This window comes from Cyprinus carpio, chromosome A10 (genome assembly GCF_018340385.1).
Source record: "Cyprinus carpio isolate SPL01 chromosome A10, ASM1834038v1, whole genome shotgun sequence".
Lineage (NCBI taxonomy): Eukaryota > Metazoa > Chordata > Actinopteri > Cypriniformes > Cyprinidae > Cyprinus > Cyprinus carpio.
In genome coordinates, this window is record NC_056581.1 from 16,016,472 (window position 1) to 16,039,675 (window position 23,204).

A 23,204-nucleotide genomic window follows, 5' to 3' on the forward strand; every position below is an offset into this window, starting at 1 on the left:
ACACTTCCTCCATGAAAAAGTCCATCCCCCGTTGTCCTCTCACATCAAAATCCTAATATATGTTTAGAACTGTTTTCAATTGTAAACGGTGGTTTATCTATGTATATTTCTCTCCTGATTCAGACAGACGATTCGTAGACAATGACACTGGACAAAGTAATATTATGGAAAAATACTGTAGCCAGAAGCAACAATTTTAAAACGCATTGATGGTTTAATTTCAAACACACAGCTTTTCACTTCACAAGACTGACCCCAAAATCAAAAGAGAAAAATAAGTATTACACATAAAGAAAATAATCACATTTTAGGACTATTAAGATCGGTTGCACTGGTAAATTATTTCATTACTAAAATCTCATGATGGTGGCAAATTATGCTATTTTTATTATTATTTCTATTTGATTTCATTACATCATGACTTTTATTGCACTGCCTTTAAGCTAGTTTTACTATTGAAATCGTTTTACAATAATTATTGCATTTTTATTATTTTAAATACAGTGAAGGCCTTCTGTATTAACATAATGAGAAACAATGAAAATAACTTTTTTGTAACAATTACAAAAAAAAAGTTAATTACAATTAATTTGAATATGGGCTGAAAATACACTTAATCATCATGACCACAACGTCACAAATTTAATGCAAAAAAACAACCAAACAATTTAATAGGCTTTAAATAGGCAAATATAGTAATATTTCATATTTTATTATTTCTTTAATTTTTTTTGTGAAATGGTCCAGATGTTTCCTTCCAGGTTGAAAACAATGACAGTAAAACCCCATCTTAAAAGCATGAATGTTTTTGGGTTTATTTTGTCATCATAGAGCCATTGCTTTTTATCTTCAATCAGAATCAATTAACTCATTCTCAAAATGTTTACATGATTCTGCTGGTACATTTGCAGCCTAAATTACAATGTCTTCAGAGACAGCAATACACAGTGCAGTTTTCAGCTTTGCATTTGTCGCCATCTACTGGTGTATTTTGCTATTACAGGCACTTTAACACCCCATCAAGCGTTTCTCACAGATAAAAGAATTTCACTCATCCTTGCATTTTAGTAACACATAGCAAACATGTGTTTGTGCTGACTTAGAGCCATGTGAAACTGAGAAATTAGGTCTTTATACATTCATAAATATGTCTCTCTTTATTCTGAGAATCCTATACTACAGTGTATTTGTTGTTTTCTCAAGTGCATAATCTTCATTCATTGCCACTGTTTTCATTGTCGTCCTCAAAAGTGCCATCTGCTCGTCCTTCGGGCTCTGGGTAATTCAGGATGTGTCTGTTGGCCTGGATGAGGTACTGTTGCTGTTTGAAATATACTTTAAGCACTCCCTTGATCACCACAAACGCAATGCCACCCTAGAAGAGGAAAACTGGGTTAGGATTCACACTAATGTAATTCCAGGTTGTATGGTAAACCATCGCCGTTCTCGACTCTCACCATGAAGGTGCGCTGCAGGTTTGACGTGACCCTGCGGAACAGGAGGCGTCCCAAAAGGTTGGCGATGGAGGGGAAGATGAGGGCGCCGCACAGGGTGCGAGACACAGAGAGATGGTCTCCTCCGTAACTGCCCTCCACTGGGATGCGGGGTTGAGGATGGCCCATACCTGCACAAAAAAAATAACATTAATAAATTATATATTTTTAATATTATTATTATTATTATTATTATTAGGATAAGCTTACGGTATGATTATGACAACAAATCATAAATACTAAAATGGTTTAAAGGAACGATGGTGAATAAATAATGTCATTATTACATAGTATATTTTATGTGCTTTTTAATTTTTCATATCTTTATACTTAACTTTATTTTTAGTGATTTTAGTATTTCAACAAATTAGATTCTGTTTTAAATTTTTCAGTCTTCATTGTAATTTTTTACTTGAAGTTTTAGTCATTTTGTTATGTGCTTTTGTTATTTTTATCAGTTTTTATTTACTTTTTTTATTTAGCTTTTTTATTTTTTGGTTAATTTATACACATTACAGTACAATAAACATTAGAATATTTATTAGTTTTAGTGAGTGTTGTGTGCTTTTGTCATTTTTATTAGGTTTTATTTATTAGTTTTTGTTTTTTATTGTAATTTTTATTTTAGTTTAAGTTGTATTAATTGTTTTACTATGCATTTGTCATGATTCGTTTAGTGTGTTTTTTAAAATTATATTTAGCTTTATTTTATGTAATTTTAGTACTTTAACTTAAATAAAAATAAGTTGGCAAGGCAATATTTTTTCAATTTTTAATAATTGAAATTTTTAATAGTTTTTTTTTTTTTTTCATTTTAAGTTTTATTAAAAAGTTTTATGTTTTATTTTAAATTTTATTAAAAAATAATTTTTTTATTTAATTAATGAAAATGGAAAACAACAATTTTTTAATAGTTTTAGATTTAATTAACAAAAACAACAGTGGGGTGAACTATTGCTAAGTTTAACCCTGTTTTCCACATACCAGGTACAAGCCCACTGAAGATCTGAAGCTTAGAGGAGTGTCGCTGCCAAAGCCGCACCACATAATCCTCCCAGCGAATCATCTTCCCCAGTACCAGCATGACAGGGATGGTGGGTAAACCCATGAGTAAGAAGAGAGGATCTGCTCGCTCCATCACATCCAGACCCTTCTTATGGCCCACCACCTGAAAACAGAGTAGCAAACGTGTTCAAAAGAGCCCTGGAGAGCCTGAATCCTGTCTTTAACACACCTGCATAACCGTGACGGCACCATAAGTAACGGCCGACCAATAGATGGTGCCCACCACGACTCCAGCTGCGGCGAACGGACTGGCCCTGGACAGAACTCTGTCGACCTGCTGAAGGAAGTACACCAGAGGGCCTGGAGGAGAGACAAAACCACACACTTAACACTTCACTATTAAATCAATAAAGTAACAGCCAAACACAACGTCAGAATATTCGCCATTAGTAAAGCCACGAAGAATCTGGGCACCTTTGTCACATTTTCTGAGCTAATTTGTCAAAAACATATGATAATTTTAAATGGTAAAGTTTAGCTACAATACAAGTGCAATATCATGTTCTAAAACAGTGTTTATTATTATTCATACACTGTTATATATTAGTTTTGAATTAGCTTTTAGAATTTTTATAATTTCATTTTAGTTTAGATCTTAGTCATTTTTATAAATGTTTGGTTTCTTTATATTTTTATTCAGAAGTATATATATATATAAGCATATTTCTGTATTTTTATATTATTATTACTTTAGTTTTTTTTAGCATTTATTAGTTTTTTTTAATATTTTTATTAAGCTGTAAGTTATTTAAATTTTAGTTTTACTAATTTTAGTACTTGAACTTACACTTATTTTATTTCAGTTAGTTGCAAAACAACATTTCTCATTTTCACTTAGTTTTTAGCATTTTTATTAGTTTTTTTAATATTACTATTTAGTTTTAATTAATTTTTATTTTGGTTTTAGTTTTAATAATTTTAATACTTCAATTTTATTTGAGCTATTTGCCAAAGCAACATTTTAATTTTCATTTAATTTTTTACAATAATTTTTTATTCATTTTTGGACATTTTATATTTGTATTTAGCTCTAATTTATTTTATTTTAATAATTTTAGGACTTCGATTTATTTTTATTTCCGTTACTTACCAAGATTTTATCTAAGTCTTGTATTTTACATTTATTTCAGTCAATATAAATTATCTGTAATAGTTTTAATTTTAGTTACAATAACGAGACTCCATAGTGAGAATCCATGACATACCAAGATAGTCAACAAAAGTGGAAAAAAGGTATCAGTACGTTTCCCTTCAAAAAAAGGTTAAGTGCAAATACTCACCGATTTTGGGGAAAACTATCCGGTATTCTGTGCCACACTGCGGGCAGCTGACGGCTCCTCCGCTGTTTCCCTTCTGTTTTTCGTCCAGCCATCGCTGTAAGCAAGACTGATGGATCCACTTAGTGCAGCCCTTACACCGGCATGGGCTGACCCATTCTGCAGCTCGATCCTCCTTCTCCGTGGCAAAACACACCCAGCAGTGCCTGTCGGGGGACAACAGGTTAAATGAGAGCTTAACTAAGAGCACTACTAACTAGTCCTGTGATTCACAGCTACTGGAGAGACTCACTTCTCTGGAGGTTCATCTACACAGGCCATCTTACGTCAGGCTCGATCCACAGTCTCCAGCTCAACCATGAGCGACACAGAGCAGGCTCAATGTGCAACACCTGTTAATACAGACCATTAGACATGAATGCAATACTTAAATATTTGCTATATCACATCACATCACAATGTTAATTCAATAACACTTCCGCTTTAAGTAAAATAAACAAATATGCATAATATGTTCGGTCTTGTATCATGGTGATCAGCACCATTATATTACACGGATTTCAAAACAAATCACTTAAAATTGTTTGATTACTACAGTATAAGATGATACATAACATAATTATATATTTATTCTGCTAACGTCTGTCTTTGTATTAAAGATGCACATTATATGTTAATGTTATAATAATAATATTATTATTATTAGCGTTTTTAGTTGTTAATTAGGCTCAAGTTACGCATGAATGTCATGTCAGAGAATATTTCTAACTTAATAAACTGAAATTTAAATTATGTATAGATTCGACACTATTTTTAATCGCAATGACTAACTAAACAATCCCAAACCTCATTATTATTTACGTCTAAAAAGCTATAAAAATGACCGAAACTTGTCATTCAGGCAACATTGTTAACCGAATTCAAATGTAGATCCTCACCTGGAGATGTTTTGCGAACGTAGACGTTTCTTATATGCGTTTAGTTTAGATCTCTGGCTGATTTGACACTTTTAGTTTTATCGGAGGACAGAACAACAACCTTATGAAGAACAACTTCCGGATAAGCCACTTCCGTATGTCAAAATAAATGTCCCTCACTTAATAAAATGTCCAAGAACGCTTCGTTTGATGTTTAACCCACGTATTTATTTATTGTCTCACTTGTTGTAAGGGCGTACATGCATAAAACTAAAAAGTAAAAATAAATTTTAAAAAAGCAAAAAAAAAAAACAAAAAAAAAAAAAAATATATATATATATAAAAATAAAGCATCCACTCTGCATAACTGTTGCTTCTAATAAAAAAAAAACATATATTTCCAATTATATTTTAACACAACATATAAATAAATAGAGAAAGTTACACACGTTCAAAAAATAAAATAAAAACCTAAATAAATAAACAATTGTTTTTTTTATTTTTTCTCTTTATTGAACAAAAAGCACAGGGGATACAGTATCAAGTACAAAAACTAAAATAAAATAAAATAAAAATAAGACAGTCAACTCAAAGTAAAGCAAGCCAATAGATAAGGGATAGTCTACTAATAAAAAAAAAAAAGGAAAATAAATAATAATTCACAAAATATTCATAGAAACTACAAATACAAAAGATGAGTATAAGTAAATAGAAAAACAATTGTTTTTATTCATCGCGAACGGTCTAGGAGGTTGTCAAACTGCGTCTGCGAACCAAACCTATTGGCTAAATGAGCTGTCACTCATCTTCTAGTTACGTGGGTTTGATTGGCTCCCTCCACAGTGCGGTTCGGTTGACGCATCACCGCTCAGCCTGTGGTTATACTGCCAAGCAGCGACGGTTATTTTTTATTTACATGAACATAAAGTCATAAACGCTGCTTCTCGCGAACAAGTTCACCGAAAAACGCACTCAAGCGCAGGCTGAACATGGAGTCGTATGATATTATAGCAAACCAGCCGGTCGTGATTGATAATGTGAGTATGATGTCAGCAGCCCTCCACACCCAGTCTGTGCTAACAGGCTAAAGCTAATGCTATTGTGCCAAAACCTGCGCTAGCCGGCCAATGCTAAATGAAAGGTGTTTAATATTTGATTTATTCAGATAGTAATGTGGACAGTTTCACGTCCGATCGACTTCATTATTTAAGCACGACAGTGTTTCTGTCTTAATTGCGAGGTCTTCAAGCATTAGCTGCTCAGAATGATGCATCGGCATAAAGCTGATTTGCCATTCATTTCAGCGGTGCTTTGAATTTATCACTCAAACTTTAAATAAATGATTCCACATTGTTCATATTAATGAAATCCTGCAAGATGCATGGTTGTCAGAGAGTATCTGTCAGATAAAAGCCTGTATTTGAGCTAGAGTTGTTATTGTTGCTAAGATGGCTGGCTGTGACCCCGCCTTATATATACAGCTACATTTTTTTAGTATGAAAAATAATATGAAAAAAAAAATAAAAGGCAAAAGGGTGAAGCTAGACATGGAGAACTAGTAAGCCTCAACCGGTAATCAGAATGAAGGTGGAAGATCTCAAAGCCTGAATGTGTCACTTTTGACAGGTTACTAAAATTATGAAAACTTAATAAATGTCAGTGATGTTTAGTGAAACATTAGGGTGTTTTCTCACAGTGTGACTCTTCTGGAGGCTGTAGCTGGTTGGGTTTCTTTTAGCTCCCTACAGCTCTGTCTCATGACTCAAGGATCAGATCAGCGGATGATTCATTTAATAACACATTCACTGTTTGAGCTTTTATAGTTCAAGTACCTCGCTGCAAAATTGTAATGCCTTACAATTTCTCTTACAGGGGTCTGGAGTTATTAAGGCTGGCTTTGCTGGAGATCAGATCCCTAAATACTGTTTCCCAAATTAGTAAGCAACCATTTAATTGATATTACTGCATTGGGATAGCTTTCAAAAGTTTGGGGTCAGTAAGATTTTATTTATTTATTAATAACTATATTCAGCTAGGATGCATTAAAAGTGATCAAAGTGGCGGTAAATATATTTCTAATGTTACAAAAGAGTTCTATTTTAAATAAATAAACAATAAATTATAAAATAACAATGATTAATTTCTGAAAAAATAATAATAATATCATGGTTTCCACAAAAATATGTTTTTGAAACTGATAATATGAAAAAATGTTTGAGCAATAAATTAGCATGTTAGAATGATTTTTAAAGGATCATGTGATGCTGAAATGCAGCTTTGGAGAGAATAAGAGACTTTCAGAAACATTAAAAAATCTTACCAACCCCAAACTTTTGAACAGTAGTGTGAAACTATATATAGTATGCCTATATACTGTATACATATACATCATCATCAAATTTGTCATATTATCAGCTTTATGTTTTTAGAGATACTGGCATTTGTTTGTACAAACAAACAAACACTTAAGTAATGAAATTTGGTGTGAATGTGATGTGATATTAACTGGTAATGTTTGTTTCTAGTGTGGGGCGACCCAAGCATGTTCGGGTGATGGCTGGTGCCCTTGAGGGCGATCTCTTCATTGGACCCAAAGCTGAGGTAAACCGTTTATATTTAATTTAAGATTATATTCAAAGACAATAAGACAATCACAACTCAGTCAACTTTCATAATGTGCCACAATATTCAGCCAGAAATAATACTGGCAGGGACTTGACTTAACCCGTGATGTTATTGGTTAATAATATTTTATGTATGTCATCAGAAAAGAAAAGTTATTATAACTTGGACAAATAGTTTTGATTTCACGCTGTCTTGTGTTATTCTAATGTAATAACATCATGTGTTCTATTCAGTTCAATTCAAGTTTATTTGTAAAGCGCTTTTCACGATGCAAATCGTTGCAAAGCAGCTTTACAGAAAATGTAAAGGTTTCTACATTATATTTAGTAATAGCTTCTCAGTGGTGACTATGTCAAGTTGATGTCCAAATAGCAGAAATGTATGGTAAAAATCGAGCAGTTAGTTAATGTCATGTAATCACACAGACGGTGAACACTATTAACAGCAATGATTATATGTTGCGATCAAACTTATAGCAAAATTGACTAGTTTTGTATGTTGTCTGAGGGTTGGCATCATCTCTTCTCAGGTGTTCGGTCATCTCTAATGAATTGTATATTTCTGTGGTATATGCAGGAGCACAGGGGGCTGCTGTCTGTCCGCTATCCTATGGAACACGGTATTGTGAAGGACTGGAATGACATGGAGCGCATCTGGCAGTACGTGTACTCAAAGGAACAGCTGCAGACCTTCTCAGAGGAGGTACAGCTCTCTATATTATATATGTACAAATATATTTGCATACTATTACATATTAATTATTTATTTTTGAATTTTATTTTATTATGCTATGCCGCTGGAACGCCACTCTCTCGAGCGTTAGCGGAAGCTAGAGATTACCGTTTATAAAGATTTATAAAAAATTTTCATACACAAATGCATCATTCACTTTAGAAGGCCATTTTTAATCCCTCTGAGCCGTGTGGAGCACTTTTATGATGGATGGATGCACTGTATTTTGCTTTAAAATCTCGACCACCATTCAATGCCATTATAAAGCTTGGAACTTTAAAATTCTCTACATGATCCCAGCCGAGGAATAAGGGTCTTATCTAATGAAACAATGGGTCATTTTCTAAAAAAAAACAACAAATTTTTATACTCTTTAACCACAATTTGGACCTTAAACCAATTGGTCCCTGTTGAAGTCCATTATATGGAGAAAAATCCTGGAATAATATAATATAATATAGTCCTTTAATATAACTCTGATCATATTCTTCTTAAAGAAGAAAGTCATATACACCTAGGATAGCTTGAGGGTGAGTAAATCATGGGCTAATTTTCATTTTTGGGTGAACGAATCCTTAAACATTCATATTTTTTATGTATTTTGCAGCATCCTGTACTGTTGACCGAAGCACCGCTGAACCCCAGTAAAAACCGTGAACGGGCTGCAGAGGTTTTCTTCGAGACCTTCAACGTGCCGGCGCTGTTCATCTCCATGCAGGCCGTGCTTAGTTTGTGAGTTCAGCACTTTGAATTTCATTATTCCTGATATCACACCTCCTATTCCCTCTCTCATGCAAAACACTTTTCCTGTCTGACAGATACGCCACAGGCCGAACCACAGGTGTGGTCCTGGACGCTGGTGATGGTGTGACACACGCTGTCCCCATATATGAGGGATTCGCAATTCCACATTCCATCATGCGCATAGACATCGCTGGACGTGATGTCTCCCGATACCTCCGCCTCCTCCTGCGCAAGGAAGGCTACGATTTCCACACTTCTGCAGAGTTTGAGGTTGTGCGCACCATCAAGGAGGTACGAGACTCCACATCTGGATGTATACAACATGTTCTTTGCAGTTTCTTCTTGTTGGAAATTATAATCTAGATACGAGATGATGAAAAAATGCTGTCTTGATTTCCAGAGAGCCTGCTACCTTTCCCTCAACCCCCAGAAGGATGAAACTCTAGAAACTGAAAAAGCACAATACACACTCCCCGACGGAAGCACTCTAGATGTAAGAATGAGATTGCTCGTATATGTTAGTGTATGATAATTTGGTCATAAAATTGTGTTCTCTCATTGTTACACAATTGCATAACAATCCCAAAACAAAGCAAAATCAAATCCCTTCAAACAAACATAAACAAACAAAAAAAAAAAAAAAATAAAAAAAAAATGTATAGAATGAATGCACTGTAAGTCGCATTTAAGCGTATGCTAAATGCATAAATGTACAATTACACATCATATCCTGTTTTTATTGACATTCAGTGGCAGTTCAGTTCAGGTTCTTCCTGAAGTCAGCATGAAATGGCATTCAGAAACTTCCATAACATGGCAAAAAAAAAAATCTTTTTGGAATAAAGTGCACTGATAACTTGCTCGTGATGGCGCCGAAATTGTGTATTAAGAAAGTAAGTAGTGTCAATTTTCACATTGACTCACAGCAGTTTATCTCCTGCAGATCGGTCCAGCACGGTTCAGGGCCCCAGAGCTTCTCTTCAGGCCTGATCTGGTTGGCGATGAGAGCGAGGGTATTCATGAGGTGCTGGCCTTCGCCATTCAGAAGTCAGACATGGATCTGCGACGCACGCTCTTCTCTAACATAGTGCTGTCTGGCGGCTCAACACTCCTCAAAGGTAGAGCGAAGAGATCAGTTGAAAGCATCTTTCAGTTCTCCATCAGTGACAGAACTGAAACTCTGTCTTTGTTCCTCGCAGGTTTTGGAGATCGGTTGTTAAGCGAAGTGAAGAAACTTGCACCCAAAGACGTTAAAATTAAGGTGACTCTACCACAGCTAAGAAATGTTAGCTTAGTGTGAGAACTGTGTTTTTAAATATTTATTTTTCTTCTTGTTTCAGATATCTGCACCACAGGAAAGACTTTATTCAACATGGATAGGGTAAGAACAAAGTATATATAGGCACATAAAAACATAAAACAGAAAACTACCTTTTTTTTTCCTCCTTAAGAAATTAATTACTTTTTCCAGCAAGGATGCATTACGTTGATCAATAGTGATTGTAACGATATTTATAATGCTACAAAAGATTTATGTTTAAATTAAATGTGGTTCTTTTGAAGTTCATATTTGTTAAATGAATTAAATTTGTAAAATAATAATAAATATATTTTTTTTAGATATTTAAAAATAAAAAATATTAGACGTTTAAACTAAGCGAAAATTAGAAATGTTGACTTGACAACTGACTGAAATAAGTTGAAGCACTAAAATTGCTAACTAAAACAGAAATAAAAATAAATTAAACTTAAATTAATTTTTGAAATGAACAAAATCTGATAAAAAGACAAGCAAATACCAAAATGACCACAAAAAAACTAAAATTTAAATGATCTGAAATAAAATGAAAATGAATCAATGAATAAAATTAGAAGTATAAAAAAAGATAAAATATCACAGCAGTAAATTACATTTTAAAATATATAAAAATAATGTTATTTTAAATGTTAAATATTTCACAGTATTAATGTTTTACTTTATTTTTCATCAGACAAATCCAGTCTTGATGAGCATGACAGATTTCTAGAAAAAAAAAAAAAACATTTTTCCAGACCTCAAACTTTTGAATGTTAGTGGATGTTTTTAAAAGTGTTTTGGTATATTTTATGGTGTTTAACCTACAGTTTTTATATTTACGATGTATAGGGGATCTATCCTGGCTTCACTCGACACCTTTAAGAAGATGTGGGTCTCCAAGAAGGAATACGAGGAAGATCGCGCCCGTGCCATCCACCGGAAAACATTTTAATGGGGTTTAAGGCCATCTCTTTGCTTTCACATCCCTCTCCTCTCTCGCTTGGCCTTCCCTCTGTTACCCTCTCTCCCTCCCTCCCCACCCGTCCCGACAGCAAACCTGCCGAGCCTCCCATCCGCAGCTAAGGCATGCCTTCCGTGTCCCCTGCCCAGCTCTCGTTCAGGACACCTGACGAGTAGCACTGGGGCAGAATGCGACCTGGCATCCCTTGCTCATTCTGCACCCATCAAACAGAAAACAGGCTTTTCAGGGCATCAGTCAATACTGTAACTATTGTTTAATTTAAAGCCAATACTTCAATTCAGCACTTGGATATTTATTACAGTTTACCCTGCCCTGTTTGATATTGTCATATCTATTATAATGAAACATGCAGGTGATTGTTTTACTCTCTCGTAAGAATTTCATTCCAGAACTGAAGAGATCGATCCTTTTCTTTAAATGTTGCAGTTCTCAGCATAGTATTTTTATTCTTATTTGACGCTTTAACGATGAACATATACAATAGAAAAAAGCATCGCTCACCACTACAATTCACTGGAATGGACACTACTGTGTTTCCTGTCTGTGTCCCTCCCCTTGACCGTCTCGAGGCTGAAACCACTCTGTAGCTCAAGGGAATTTAAATAATGTATACTGAAATACGAAGTACACAGTAGATAGCAAGATTTATCGCTGCTTGAAATGTCGACAAGTGTTATTATTAGTATACAGTACATTTTAACATGGAAGCATCGGTTTATGAAAAGGGGCGGCTAAAAGGAACATTTTCAAGTTGTTTACTGTTTTTTTGTTGTTGAAATGTTGCTCTTAGAATTATGTTTGTCAGCTTTAAGTTGTAAAGCATAACTGTTACCGCACAAAAATTGACTTGATGCGTACATCAGCCCTTTCAAGTTATGTTTTTCCTCTGAACATTTCCCATGAATCTCATATTGTTAACTCAAGAACCAGAACTGTTGACTGAAGCTTTAATTAAGTCGTCCAGTGAGTTTTACGTGGCCATGAGACATCTCATCATTGTGGCACGATTTCAGTGTAAATTCAGAGTATCCCCGAATTCCAGATTAGTGCATGAAATCAACAGGATGACTGAGATTGTGTGTTGTTTCAATGTAAATCTCATCGACGTGGATATCGAAGGCAGAGGGTGGCCGAATGGATTTAGAAGCTCTTCTGGCACTAGTATTTCTGTAGTGTTTGTTGAAAGAGAGCTGCTCTCTAATGGGATGATGGGGTAGCAGGGTTACGTTTAAGTCCAGATTGTCCAACCTAAGATTCGCCTTACTCCAGTGTCGTCACTGGGAAGTCAGAGCATCTTGGTTGTTTTTCTTTTTAAAGATATAGAAATATCATCATAAGCCTTGTGTACAGTGGATTGCTATTCAAACTGTTAAAAAAAAAACAAAAAATAAATGACAAAAAGGACTAAAATGTACAAACCTGTTTCTTCGATTGTTGCTTTTTCTTTTAATTTTGTAAATTCAATATGATAAATAAATTAATGCTGTCTGAAATAAGCTTCTGTGAGTTATGTAAACACAAACCGCAATGTAAGCGTTTGTCTGCTTGTGCATTGCTGCTGATGTTATTAACAGTGGTTTTCAAGACTGCTGAAGTTTTGTCACATGTAGTTGGTGTGACTTTGTAATACAACAAAAACTCATTTGTTTTTAAATGTAAGTCTAGAGGTCCCTAAATCTACTATATTAAAATGATGTAATAACATATTAGAGTTAATTACTATTATTGATTGTCTATTTTATAAAGATGTCCATTCAAACAAGTTTTCTTGATGGCTCAGAAAGTCTTACTGGAGACAGTTAAACACACAAAAATATAATCTGTTGAATCAATCCAATCAATTAGTACCTGACGTACAAATAGAAATAAAACGATTATAAAAATACATCAAGTAATTGCAAACGACTGTGATTCGGCCATCATGATCAGCGCTGAGAAAAGTAACAAGTATCATGTGACCAGGTCATCTTTGTATTGCTTCACAAGCGGTCTTGATAATATTTTTTTATTAAATAACGACACGAGAGTAATGTCGTGTCCACTGAAATGTAAATCCACAGTACGGAAAAACCAAAACAATTATTTAGCCCCATCACACCTGTCCAATCAGAGAAGAAGTTCGATCTTTTAACCCCGCCCACCTCATTTCCCAGTCCTTCGAGTCTGCCATTGACGTCTATGGACTCTGCACTATCGCACTGATTGGCTGCAGTAATGACGGAAGTAAACAGTCTTCTGCCATAATCAGAAATGCTTTGATGATTTACAGTAACGTGGAGTTTATAAACAATAAAATCAGACACTGAAGAGTCACATTATAACCTCGGATATGAGAAGAGTCACGCTGTTTGTAAATGGAGCCTCACACAATGGCAAGGTGAGGGTGTTTTGTTATCTATCGTCTTGCTTATATATTATAAAAGGCATGCTTGCTGAATAAATCTCCTTTTGTGACTTTTACATCAGGTGGTGGCAGTTTATGGAACTCTAGCTGATCTACTCTCAGTTGCAAGCACAAAATTTGGAATAAAAGCTGCCAGCATATACAATGGGAAAGGAGGTCTTATTGATGATATAGCCCTCATCAGGTAAGAACAATAACTAGTTATCTTGTATATAAAACATGTATATTTACATCTGTACATTATCATAAACATGAAACATTTGGTGTTTCCCTGGAACAGAGATGATGATGTCTTGTATGTATCGGAAGGAGATAATTTTGTTGGTGAGTTTGACATTATAACTCGGATTTGGTGTGTGCTTTTCTTAGATCTGTCTTCTGTTGCATTAATCTGTCTTAATTTATTAATGTTCTTCAGATCCACCAGATAACCTCGAGAGTCCGCATGAGTTTCATTCCTGGGCACACACAGATTGGATCACCCTCAATGTGGGGGGCCGGCGGTTCACAACCACACGGTGATGACAAAACAGATCATACTAACCTTAATAACTCTAATCCATAATCTAAACCATACATAATCAAAAAAATAAATAAATAATAAAAATATAGCATTATTTTCATGACAAATAAGCACAAACATTTCATTCTTATTACTATAATGTGAAATTAAGTATATGATTTTAATGTAATTATTTAAATATGTTAATTTTAATAAAAAATAACATTTTTCTTTCATAGTATTTGTTGTCATGCCATTAATTATGCTGATTTAAATAAAAAAAAATTGTATTACAAAAATCTTTTACTTTATTACGGTGTTGAGTGTAACTAATGATAAGCATCAATGATAACAATGGGAATTATTAAAAAAACAATCTTTGAATGCATTACAGCAGAGGTGCCAAAACCAAACCACCATGCCATATCACAAGAGCAGGGGAAAAATAGTGTCATTGAAGCATATATTAATTTCTTATTTATAGAGTAGTTTTTTTTTTTATAGAAAATTTACTTTTGCACACAGCACTTAATCAAGTTTGATTTTGAGCCTTTGATCACTTTTGAATTACAGTAATGTCAATTTTGGGGGGAAATGTGCTTAATTTTCATGAAAATTGTGTCAAGTAATCTTATTTTTTATTCATTAATGTATTTGAATGTTTTTGTGACATTCATCCACTCAACCCATTTAATCTGCTCCACGGCTGTGTGATGGATTTAACACTTTAACACTTTTCTGTGGTTGTTAGGAGCACTTTGGTCAAAGAACCGGAGAGCATGTTGGCTCACATGTTCAGAGACCAGGGTGAGGACTGAACTAATGATATTTCTGTCTAAGGTTCAAAATATAATTTGTGCATGTGCTGCCTTACTGCTTTAATTCATACTGCAGTTTTTTTTTTTTTTTTTTATAATCCTGACAGATGTTTGGGGAAACAAGCAGGACGAGCAAGGGGCGTATCTCATTGATCGGAGTCCAGATTACTTTGAGCCCATATTAAATTACCTGAGACACGGACAGCTGATTATCAATGACGGCATCAATCTGCTGGGTAAGACAGCAGAGACATGTACCATTTTGTAGCGTTTTATGTGTTTCCTAAGGGTTGTCCCCCGAAAACCATCATCATTTAGTTTTCATGGTCATTTTTCTCCCTCTTTCTGATATATATATATATATATATATATATATATATATCCTCCTTTTGGTACTGTACCTTTGATTTTTGTGTGTGTGTGTGTGTGTGTGTGTGTAACTGACATTCTAATATGTAAATGAGCTCCGTTATGATTGGCTAAGCTCTTTGCATATGAGTACCTATGGAAAATTATTGTATGCAGGCGTGCTTGAAGAAGCTCGTTTCTTTGGAATCGAACGTCTTGCTGAGCAGCTTGAAGGTGTTATTAAGGTAAAAACTATGCTGAAGAAAGGTGAAAAGGTGACTTATTCAATGTGGAAATAAATAACAGCGATGGCTGTTTTGTCCTGCTTCAGAATTCTCAGCCTCCCGATGATCACTCGCCCATCTCCCGCAAAGAGTTTGTGCGTTTTCTGCTTGCCACTCCGACTAAATCAGAACTTAGATGTCAGGTAGGAAGCAACGGAATATTTGCACTGGTTTATTTTTTATTTTATTGTGCATTATCTCAGTGTAGACTGTTTCTTCTAGGGCCTAAATTTCAGCGGGGCAGATCTTTCTCGTCTTGACCTGCGTTACATCAACTTCAAGATGGCCAACCTCAGCCGCTGTAACCTCACACACGCCAACCTCTGTGGTACCAACCTGGAGAGAGCAGACCTCTCCAGTGCCAATCTAGATGTAAGGATGTACCTGCAGGGACAGGCCTGTGTGATATTTCAACATTTTATTTTGCTTAAAAAAAGTAAACCTGTTTTATTTTATTATTTTTTTTTTTTTAATTAGTTAGTTAATTAATTAATTAAATGTTTGTATGTATTTGTTTATTTATGTATTTATTTATTTAAATAGAAAAATAAAAGTCATAAAATTAATTTTTAAAATATTTTCACCACTGTTCAAAAGTTTGGGGTTTATTTGGTCAAAAAATATATAATTTAATTTATTTTAAAATGTAATTTATTCTGTGATGGCAAAGCTGAATTTTCTTCAGTGTCACATGATCCTTCAGAAATCATTAGAATATGTTGATTTGGAGTATTATAGATTTCTTTACTGTCACTTTTGACCAATTTATCGTGTCCTTGCTGGATAGAAGCTTTCATTTCTTAAAAACTCAAACTTTTGAACAGTATTTTATTTGTCATGGTATTTGTTGCCATACTTTTAATTACTTAATTGACCATATTAATTGTCATGAACATCTTTATTGTTAAAAATAGGCTTCATTGTTATTGACTTTGTTTTTTTCTTATTCACCCACTTGCATCCTTTGTGGCTCCTTTCGTTGTAGCATTTATGTCTGTCTGTCTGTGACACTGATTTGGTCTTTTTGCTTGTGTTTCCCAGGGTGCCAATTTACAGGGTGTGAAAATGCTTTGCACCAATGCAGAAGGGGCGTCTCTCAAAGGCTGTAATTTTGAAGATCCTGCGGGACTCAAAGCAAATCTGGAGGGTAAAATGATCACACTTGACTTCCGAACTGCTTCGCTTGGATCTCATATTCCCAAGACGTAATGCCTGTCATTTCCTCAAAGGAGCCAATCTGAAGGGGGTGGATATGGAAGGCAGTCAGATGACGGGTATAAACCTCCGCGTGGCCACGCTGAAGAACGCCAAACTCAAGAACTGTAACTTGCGAGGGGCCACTTTGGCAGGAACCGATCTAGAGGTGAGCGAACGTCAGTTTGGTTTCAGAATCGTTCTGTAGATTGTCATGTCGTCTTGTGTTTTTCACATTCATTTGTTTTGTTAAACAGAACTGTGACCTGTCCGGCTGTGACCTTCAGGAGGCGAATCTGCGAGGCTCCAACGTAAAGGGGGCCATCTTTGAGGAGATGTTGACGCCGCTGCACATGTCACAGAGTGTCAGATAGCCTCCTTCAGTAAAACTGCGGCCTCTTCACAGAGCAGCTTTAATTAAAAACCTACCTGCAAACATAATGACTGTCATGTGACCTTTAGCCTGTTGATATTATCTGTTCATCTGTTGTCTACTGTTGCCTCAAGAACAGTTATTTTGATGTATTATTGCATTACTATGAATGGTGTTTGCTACATTTCTCAATGCAAGATATATTTGTGTTTAACGTGACTTGCAATTTTCAATTGTATATTTGTGCCAGTCTTCTTCATGTGTCACTGCTGGTCTGTGAACTGAACATCTGATATTTGTGTTTTTGCATCTGATTCTGATTTAGGAACGTGGCTGTTCTGTGCATGTGCAATTTTATACCTTTTCATACGTGCCGATTTTACACTGTGTTGCTCGGTTCACTGTTACGTAGGTGTTTTTGGACTGTGCTGCATGCAGAAGGGAAAACATCCACTAGAAACCTGCTAGTTTGATGTCACCAACCCTATTAAGATTCAATAAAGTCAAACACTGGAGATTGAAAGAACTTTTTGGCTTTTTATTTTTTACAATCTCAACTGCAATGCACAATGTTTCAGTGCAGACAGTTTATGCAGATAATATTAAGATGATAATATTGCAATTGTTTTGATTAGATTAGCAAATGCTGTATAGTTCGTTATACTTTGTATGGATTTTTTTTAATGACAATTACAGATATTTCAGTCTCATTAACATTAAAAAAACAAACATGTTTTTTTTGTGTTTTTTTTACTTGAAATAACATAAACATTAACTGAAATAAAATATAAAAAAATCAAAAAAATAATAAAAAAAAATAAGTTTTTTATATTTTAGTTATTTTAAGAAATAAGAATAAGAACTATATATATATATATATATATATATATATATATAAATATATATATAATTAAAAAAAAACTAATCAAAATTACTAAAACTCTACCAAAATAAATAAATAAATAAAGTTAAAACAGAAAATATAATTAAAAAACAAATTCAGAATATTTTCTGATACTATATCAGTAAGACTATAATGACACCAAATATTTATAATACATTAAAATATTAAAAAAATTAAACTATGTATATATCATGGTATTTGTTGTCATGACTTTATGCTGATTTAAGTTTAAAAAATCTAATAATCTATATAAAATAGAATCAAATAAAACTGATCATTACTGAGGATAACATGAATTATTAAAAAAGAAAAAAATTAAAATGCATCACAGTTACGGGAAGTTTGGGGAAAACGTGCTTCATTGTCATGAAAACAATGTCACAAAATGTTATTCTTAATAGTCTTGTTTGATGTGTTTCATCATTTGAGTCACGTATTATAAAGAATATGGACACAAAATTATTTCTATAAATAATATCGTCAAATTGTGAATATAAAATATAGGTTTACTTCTTTAGTGAATGTTATTTATTAGTCATAAAACCAACAGATTCGGCAGTACAACAGTGAAATCATCATCCCTACAAGAAATGATTGGATGCTTGTACAAATTTCCAGCAGAACATCAGGCTGCCAGCAGGAGCAGCAGTGTCTCTACAACAACACCCACAAAGCGTGTTGATGAGATGTGTAACCAGTTACACCTTCCCGGAACAGCTTCAGCTCATCCGTGACGGTCAGTAGCTCATCACAGCAGGTAAGTACTGTAACAGCCCGTGAAATCTGTTCACCAGGATGCGCTGCCACAGTGATTGATTGGACCTGAGTGTGTGGAAAACCCATCAACAGGAGCAGATGAGCACTGCTGCTGCCTGAAGTCCCCTGTTGTAGTAAACATCTGTCCAGCAATTAGGTATAAATATTATTTACACTTGTACAACACTGTGACACATGCCAGTTTGTATTGATAATTTTAGAATTCTCGAAATAACTAAAATTCTGAGCCAAATCACGTCGAATTCCATACTAATGTGCCATATTAAGTTGCATGGTAGCTGTAAACAGCTACTGAACTATATTACTTGGCGGAAGATTGTCTGTTGTTATTATTAGTGTTCATAAATGTTCATAAATCATACACTCAAATATATTTGTTATTGTGCTGTTTCTGCTGTTTTCTAAAAGCAATGAATGCTTAGGTAGTACCTAACAACACCATTTAAAGGAACAGTTCACCCAAAAATAAACAAATTCTGCCAGTTTCTCACCTTCATCTCGTTCCACACTCTTACTTTTTTTTTTCTAAGAAAATCTTTTTCCATACAGTGACATAGAATGAGGACTGTCTAAAGGGACTAAAACCACACCATTAAGCTAGTCCATATAACTTCTGCATTGTATACAAAGACTTCTGTAGTCATATGACTACTTTTAAGGCGATTTTTTTTGGCCATGATATTCTTAAAGGGATAGTTCACCCAAAAAAGAATGTTGGTAATCAAACAGTTGGTGGTTCCCATTGACTTCCATAGTATGTCTTTTCCTACTATGGAAGCTGATGGGAACCAGCAATCTTCAAAATATTGATTACCAGCAATCTTCAAAATATCTTCTTTTATGTTCAACATAAGAAAGCAACTCATACAGGTTTGGAATGACATGAGGGTGAGTAAATCATTTTTGGGTGAACTATCCCTTTAAAAAAACATTTGGTTAGGTTTATTGGACATGGACAATGGTAATTCCATGGAATTCTTTGAAGTACCCTCAGTAGTGTGCTGCAGGGATGATGTGTTTTTATAGGCCAAAACCTGGAAATGAGTTGGCATCCCAGTCAATAGGTTTTTTGGTTAAATACCTGAAATAAGGCCTGTGGTTAACATAAGCTCAAGATATTTTCATATTTTATTCTGCAACATAAAATAAAACAGTAATACTGTTTTTTAAAGCTTTTACTTGTCTACAGAGGTCATCAAGGACATTAAACGTCATCACACCGAACAGGTAAACTCATCTACTAACAAGTCGCTTTCAGAGCCTTGTGTTCATAATCACACTCTTTTTAAAATAAATAAACACTAAAAAAGTTGTCAGAAGTTTCATGGGGGTGATGCTGAAGTCATAAAACTGTGTTGTAGTTCGTCTATAGCCTATGTTTAGCTTTTTACTTCTAGCGATTGTATTTAGGCTTCAATATACATAAAAGTTATTTTCATTTGTTAAGATTATCATGAAGAATGGGGTTTTGTCAGGAGAACGAGGGTGATCCTTACTTCTGATTTGAATTACAAAAAATCGTCATCGCTGCAGCACTGGTATATGAATATGGTAATTATTCAGCCAGCACTGCTGTTATTTCAGGTTCTTCACTTTTGGAAGGCTTACAAGTGACACTTTGTTCGGACTAGACAAGTCGTTGATATTGTGGTTTGAGGTTTGGAGTCGGATGTTTGCATTTAGCACCGTAATTCCGAGGAACTTAAAAGAAGCAAGAGGAATATCCTGCATTTTGCAGTTAAATCATAATTACAGTGCGTTTACTTGCACTTCTAGTCACATTGCACTTGTGAATCTTGAAGACTCATTGCTCATGCTTAGATATTTTCTTTGGATTTTCGACTAAAGTAAGCGACCTCAGAAATGGCACACGGTCAGCCATTCCTGTTTTTAAAAAGTGCCCACCCGTTCACCTCCTCTCTTTCATTCCCTCAGTGTGTGAAGGTATGAGTGTGCATTTGTCCTCCTCACATGGACGGTCCTCAAGACCGGCTGCAGTAGCCACCCCACACGCACATGTGGCCCTTCCTCCCACCCACTTCCTCTACCCACAGACCCGCCAGCGTCCGGCCCAGGGACGGTCTGACCCGAGAACTCCCCACTGCTTTTCCTGTGAGCCCCAGCGGGAATGACCGCAGAGTTATTAGACCTAATGGCCATCTGGGTTCCATTAAAGACAGCCTGTGTTGTATGTTGGCTGCAGAAAAGATCAACCACTGTTTCTGTTTTTAAGTCACCACAGGGAGCATTTTAGTAAACCCCAGAATGATACAACAACACTTCATTTATCATCCGAGTACAGTTGGGTTTTCTGTGGTATCAAACCATTAGAAAATGTGTGAAATGCCAGCGGGAATTAAACGCAGGTTTTTTCATACCTGTGGTTGTGATGTTTGGTTATGGTAATACAGGAGTAAAGGTGCCTGGTGTTTAGTAGCACAAGAAAACCTTACTTCCTACATCCACTGCCCTTCTGTGTAAAACTAACACGCAGACATGGGAGAATCTCACTAGAGCATGTCCAGGTCACAATTTACCTGATTTACACTATATCATTCAAACGATTGGGGTTGGTAAGATTTGTTTTTTATACTTTCAAAAGAAGTCTCTTATGCTCACCAAGGCTGCATTTATTTGATCAGTAAAAACAGTACTGCTGTGAAATATTATTACAGTTCTCTATGTGAATGTTTTAAAATGTAATGTATTCCTGTGATGCAAAGCTGAATTTTCAGCAGCCGTTGCTCTGCAGTGTCACATGATCCTTCAGAAATCATTCTAATATGCTAGTTTGCTGCTCAAAAAACATTTCTCATTATTATCAATGCTGAAAGTATTGTGTAAGTAAGTGTAAGTCTCATGACTTGAAAATACTGTAATACAGTGTTTTTGAATGAATCAAAAAACAAAATGTATAAAGGACTTTTAAAACATTTAAATAAATAAGGAAACTTCATGAAAATAATGTTGCAGTGCAAAATGTTTAATGTTTCTAAAAAAAGGTGCTTTATTGTCTTTATGCAAAAATTACTTTTTCTTTCTTTTTTTCTTTTCTTTCTTTTTTTTTTTTTGATTGGCATCTGACCTTGTAATGTTCTTGGGTTTCATGAGATTCACCCACACTCTCACCAGCACTAGGCCCAAAGTGCCAACGGGCAAAATTGCACCATCCTTTGAGTAATAAAAGCACATCATAAACCCACCCATTGTTTCTCTTACTGTGGCCACAGTTGCATAATGTGATAAATATACACCTTCTTTTTTTCAAACTAATAGTTCACAAAGGACTGTACACTTATGCTTGTACAGCTGGTGAATGTTATAACTACATTATCTGGAGCAAAAAGCATTTTCTCCATCGGCTGCCATTCAAAAGTAACAAATTGATGGTAAAACAAGCTACCTTTCAGATATTTTCCTTCAGGTATTATGAATCACAGACATCTGAAACAATCTGTGTGTGTGTTCAGTTTTATGGGGGACACTGATCAGTCTTGCTGAGGAAACCACACACGTGTGTTTTTGGAGATGTAGAGGCGTGGTGGAGAGCCGGCAGGCCTTTTGTTGGCACCTGGAGCCCATCCAGACGTGTGGTCGTGGGGGTACAGTGCAGAGAAAAGAAACACATCTGGAGCTTGTGGCAGTTGGCGCCACATTGGGCCTCAGAGAGGAGATGAGAGGGCAGGGCTTCTGAAACATGCTTTTATTAAAGAAACATTCATAAATCATTTCTGATTAATTTAGACAAAGCTCTGGTTTTAACTTGCCATTCTTTTACAGAGCAACAGCCTGAATCGATGCCAGACTTTTAAAGGAAACCTCATCACAGTCTCACAGGGGCTTTATGGCATAATCCGGAATTATGCTCTTGAATGAATATGTGTGATGGCTGAAGTTGGTATATGGGCACTTTTTTATTATTGTTATATAGCCATGGCTGAAAGTGCTGAAAAAAATATTGTGAAAAATATCTATAAATTGATATTTGTATTGACATAACTATCATAGATTACTTTTTGCTTTTTCCTTTATGGAGCTTGATAGCCACTGGTCTCTCTATGTTTTCATTTTATGGAAAGTAGCAGCATGAATATTATGATAACTTTTCTTTCTATTTCCAAGGAAGAAATAAAAAGTCATATGGTTTTTGGAATGGAAACATGGTGCATAAATGCTGACAGAATTTATATTTTTTTGGAGTGAATTATTCCTTGAATAATGTTGGCATCTGTTTTAGTGAATCCAGAATTATTTATAAGCAAGCTGGGTTATACAGTGAACAAAAAAAAAAAAAAAAAAAAAAAAAAAAAAAATCATACTTTAAAAATGAAATCTCATGCATGTTTTCCAAGACCATGGGAATCCTGTTTCTTCAGATAAAAAAAAAAAAAAAAATCAAAATGAGAAATATATTGATTCTAAGTAGTTTTGTATTATTTTTAATAATTTTGAGTCATCTTAAGTTCCC

General features: G+C 34.8%; 3 protein-coding genes across 3 annotated transcripts; 2 read left to right on the plus strand and 1 right to left on the minus strand.

Annotated features, from left to right (window-relative positions):
• Positions 1-790: 790 nt before the first annotated feature.
• On the minus strand, positions 791-4,916 carry march5l (membrane-associated ring finger (C3HC4) 5, like). The gene is made up of 7 exons (XM_019082546.2): positions 4,774-4,916; positions 4,128-4,227; positions 3,839-4,041; positions 2,728-2,858; positions 2,478-2,661; positions 1,458-1,624; positions 791-1,375 (listed from the first exon to the last, which is right to left on the minus strand). The coding sequence occupies exons 2-7, from the start codon at positions 4,154-4,156 to the stop codon at positions 1,214-1,216; spliced, it is 876 nt and encodes a 291-aa protein (XP_018938091.1). The 5' UTR covers positions 4,157-4,227; positions 4,774-4,916; the 3' UTR covers positions 791-1,213.
• A 669-nt stretch (positions 4,917-5,585) lies between these two features.
• actr1b (actin related protein 1B) lies at positions 5,586-12,625 on the plus strand. The gene is made up of 11 exons (XM_019082536.2): positions 5,586-5,789; positions 6,625-6,689; positions 7,278-7,353; positions 7,954-8,079; positions 8,717-8,841; positions 8,928-9,144; positions 9,254-9,346; positions 9,797-9,971; positions 10,053-10,114; positions 10,194-10,234; positions 11,000-12,625. The coding sequence occupies exons 1-11, from the start codon at positions 5,742-5,744 to the stop codon at positions 11,100-11,102; spliced, it is 1,131 nt and encodes a 376-aa protein (XP_018938081.1). The 5' UTR covers positions 5,586-5,741; the 3' UTR covers positions 11,103-12,625.
• Positions 12,626-13,284: 659 nt separating this feature from the next.
• On the plus strand, positions 13,285-17,578 carry kctd9b (potassium channel tetramerization domain containing 9b). The gene is made up of 12 exons (XM_042765410.1): positions 13,285-13,509; positions 13,599-13,720; positions 13,817-13,860; positions 13,955-14,054; positions 14,790-14,845; positions 14,964-15,092; positions 15,382-15,449; positions 15,536-15,631; positions 15,711-15,860; positions 16,530-16,635; positions 16,718-16,851; positions 16,940-17,578. The coding sequence occupies exons 1-12, from the start codon at positions 13,462-13,464 to the stop codon at positions 17,054-17,056; spliced, it is 1,170 nt and encodes a 389-aa protein (XP_042621344.1). The 5' UTR covers positions 13,285-13,461; the 3' UTR covers positions 17,057-17,578.
• The last annotated feature ends 5,626 nt before the right edge of the window (positions 17,579-23,204 follow it).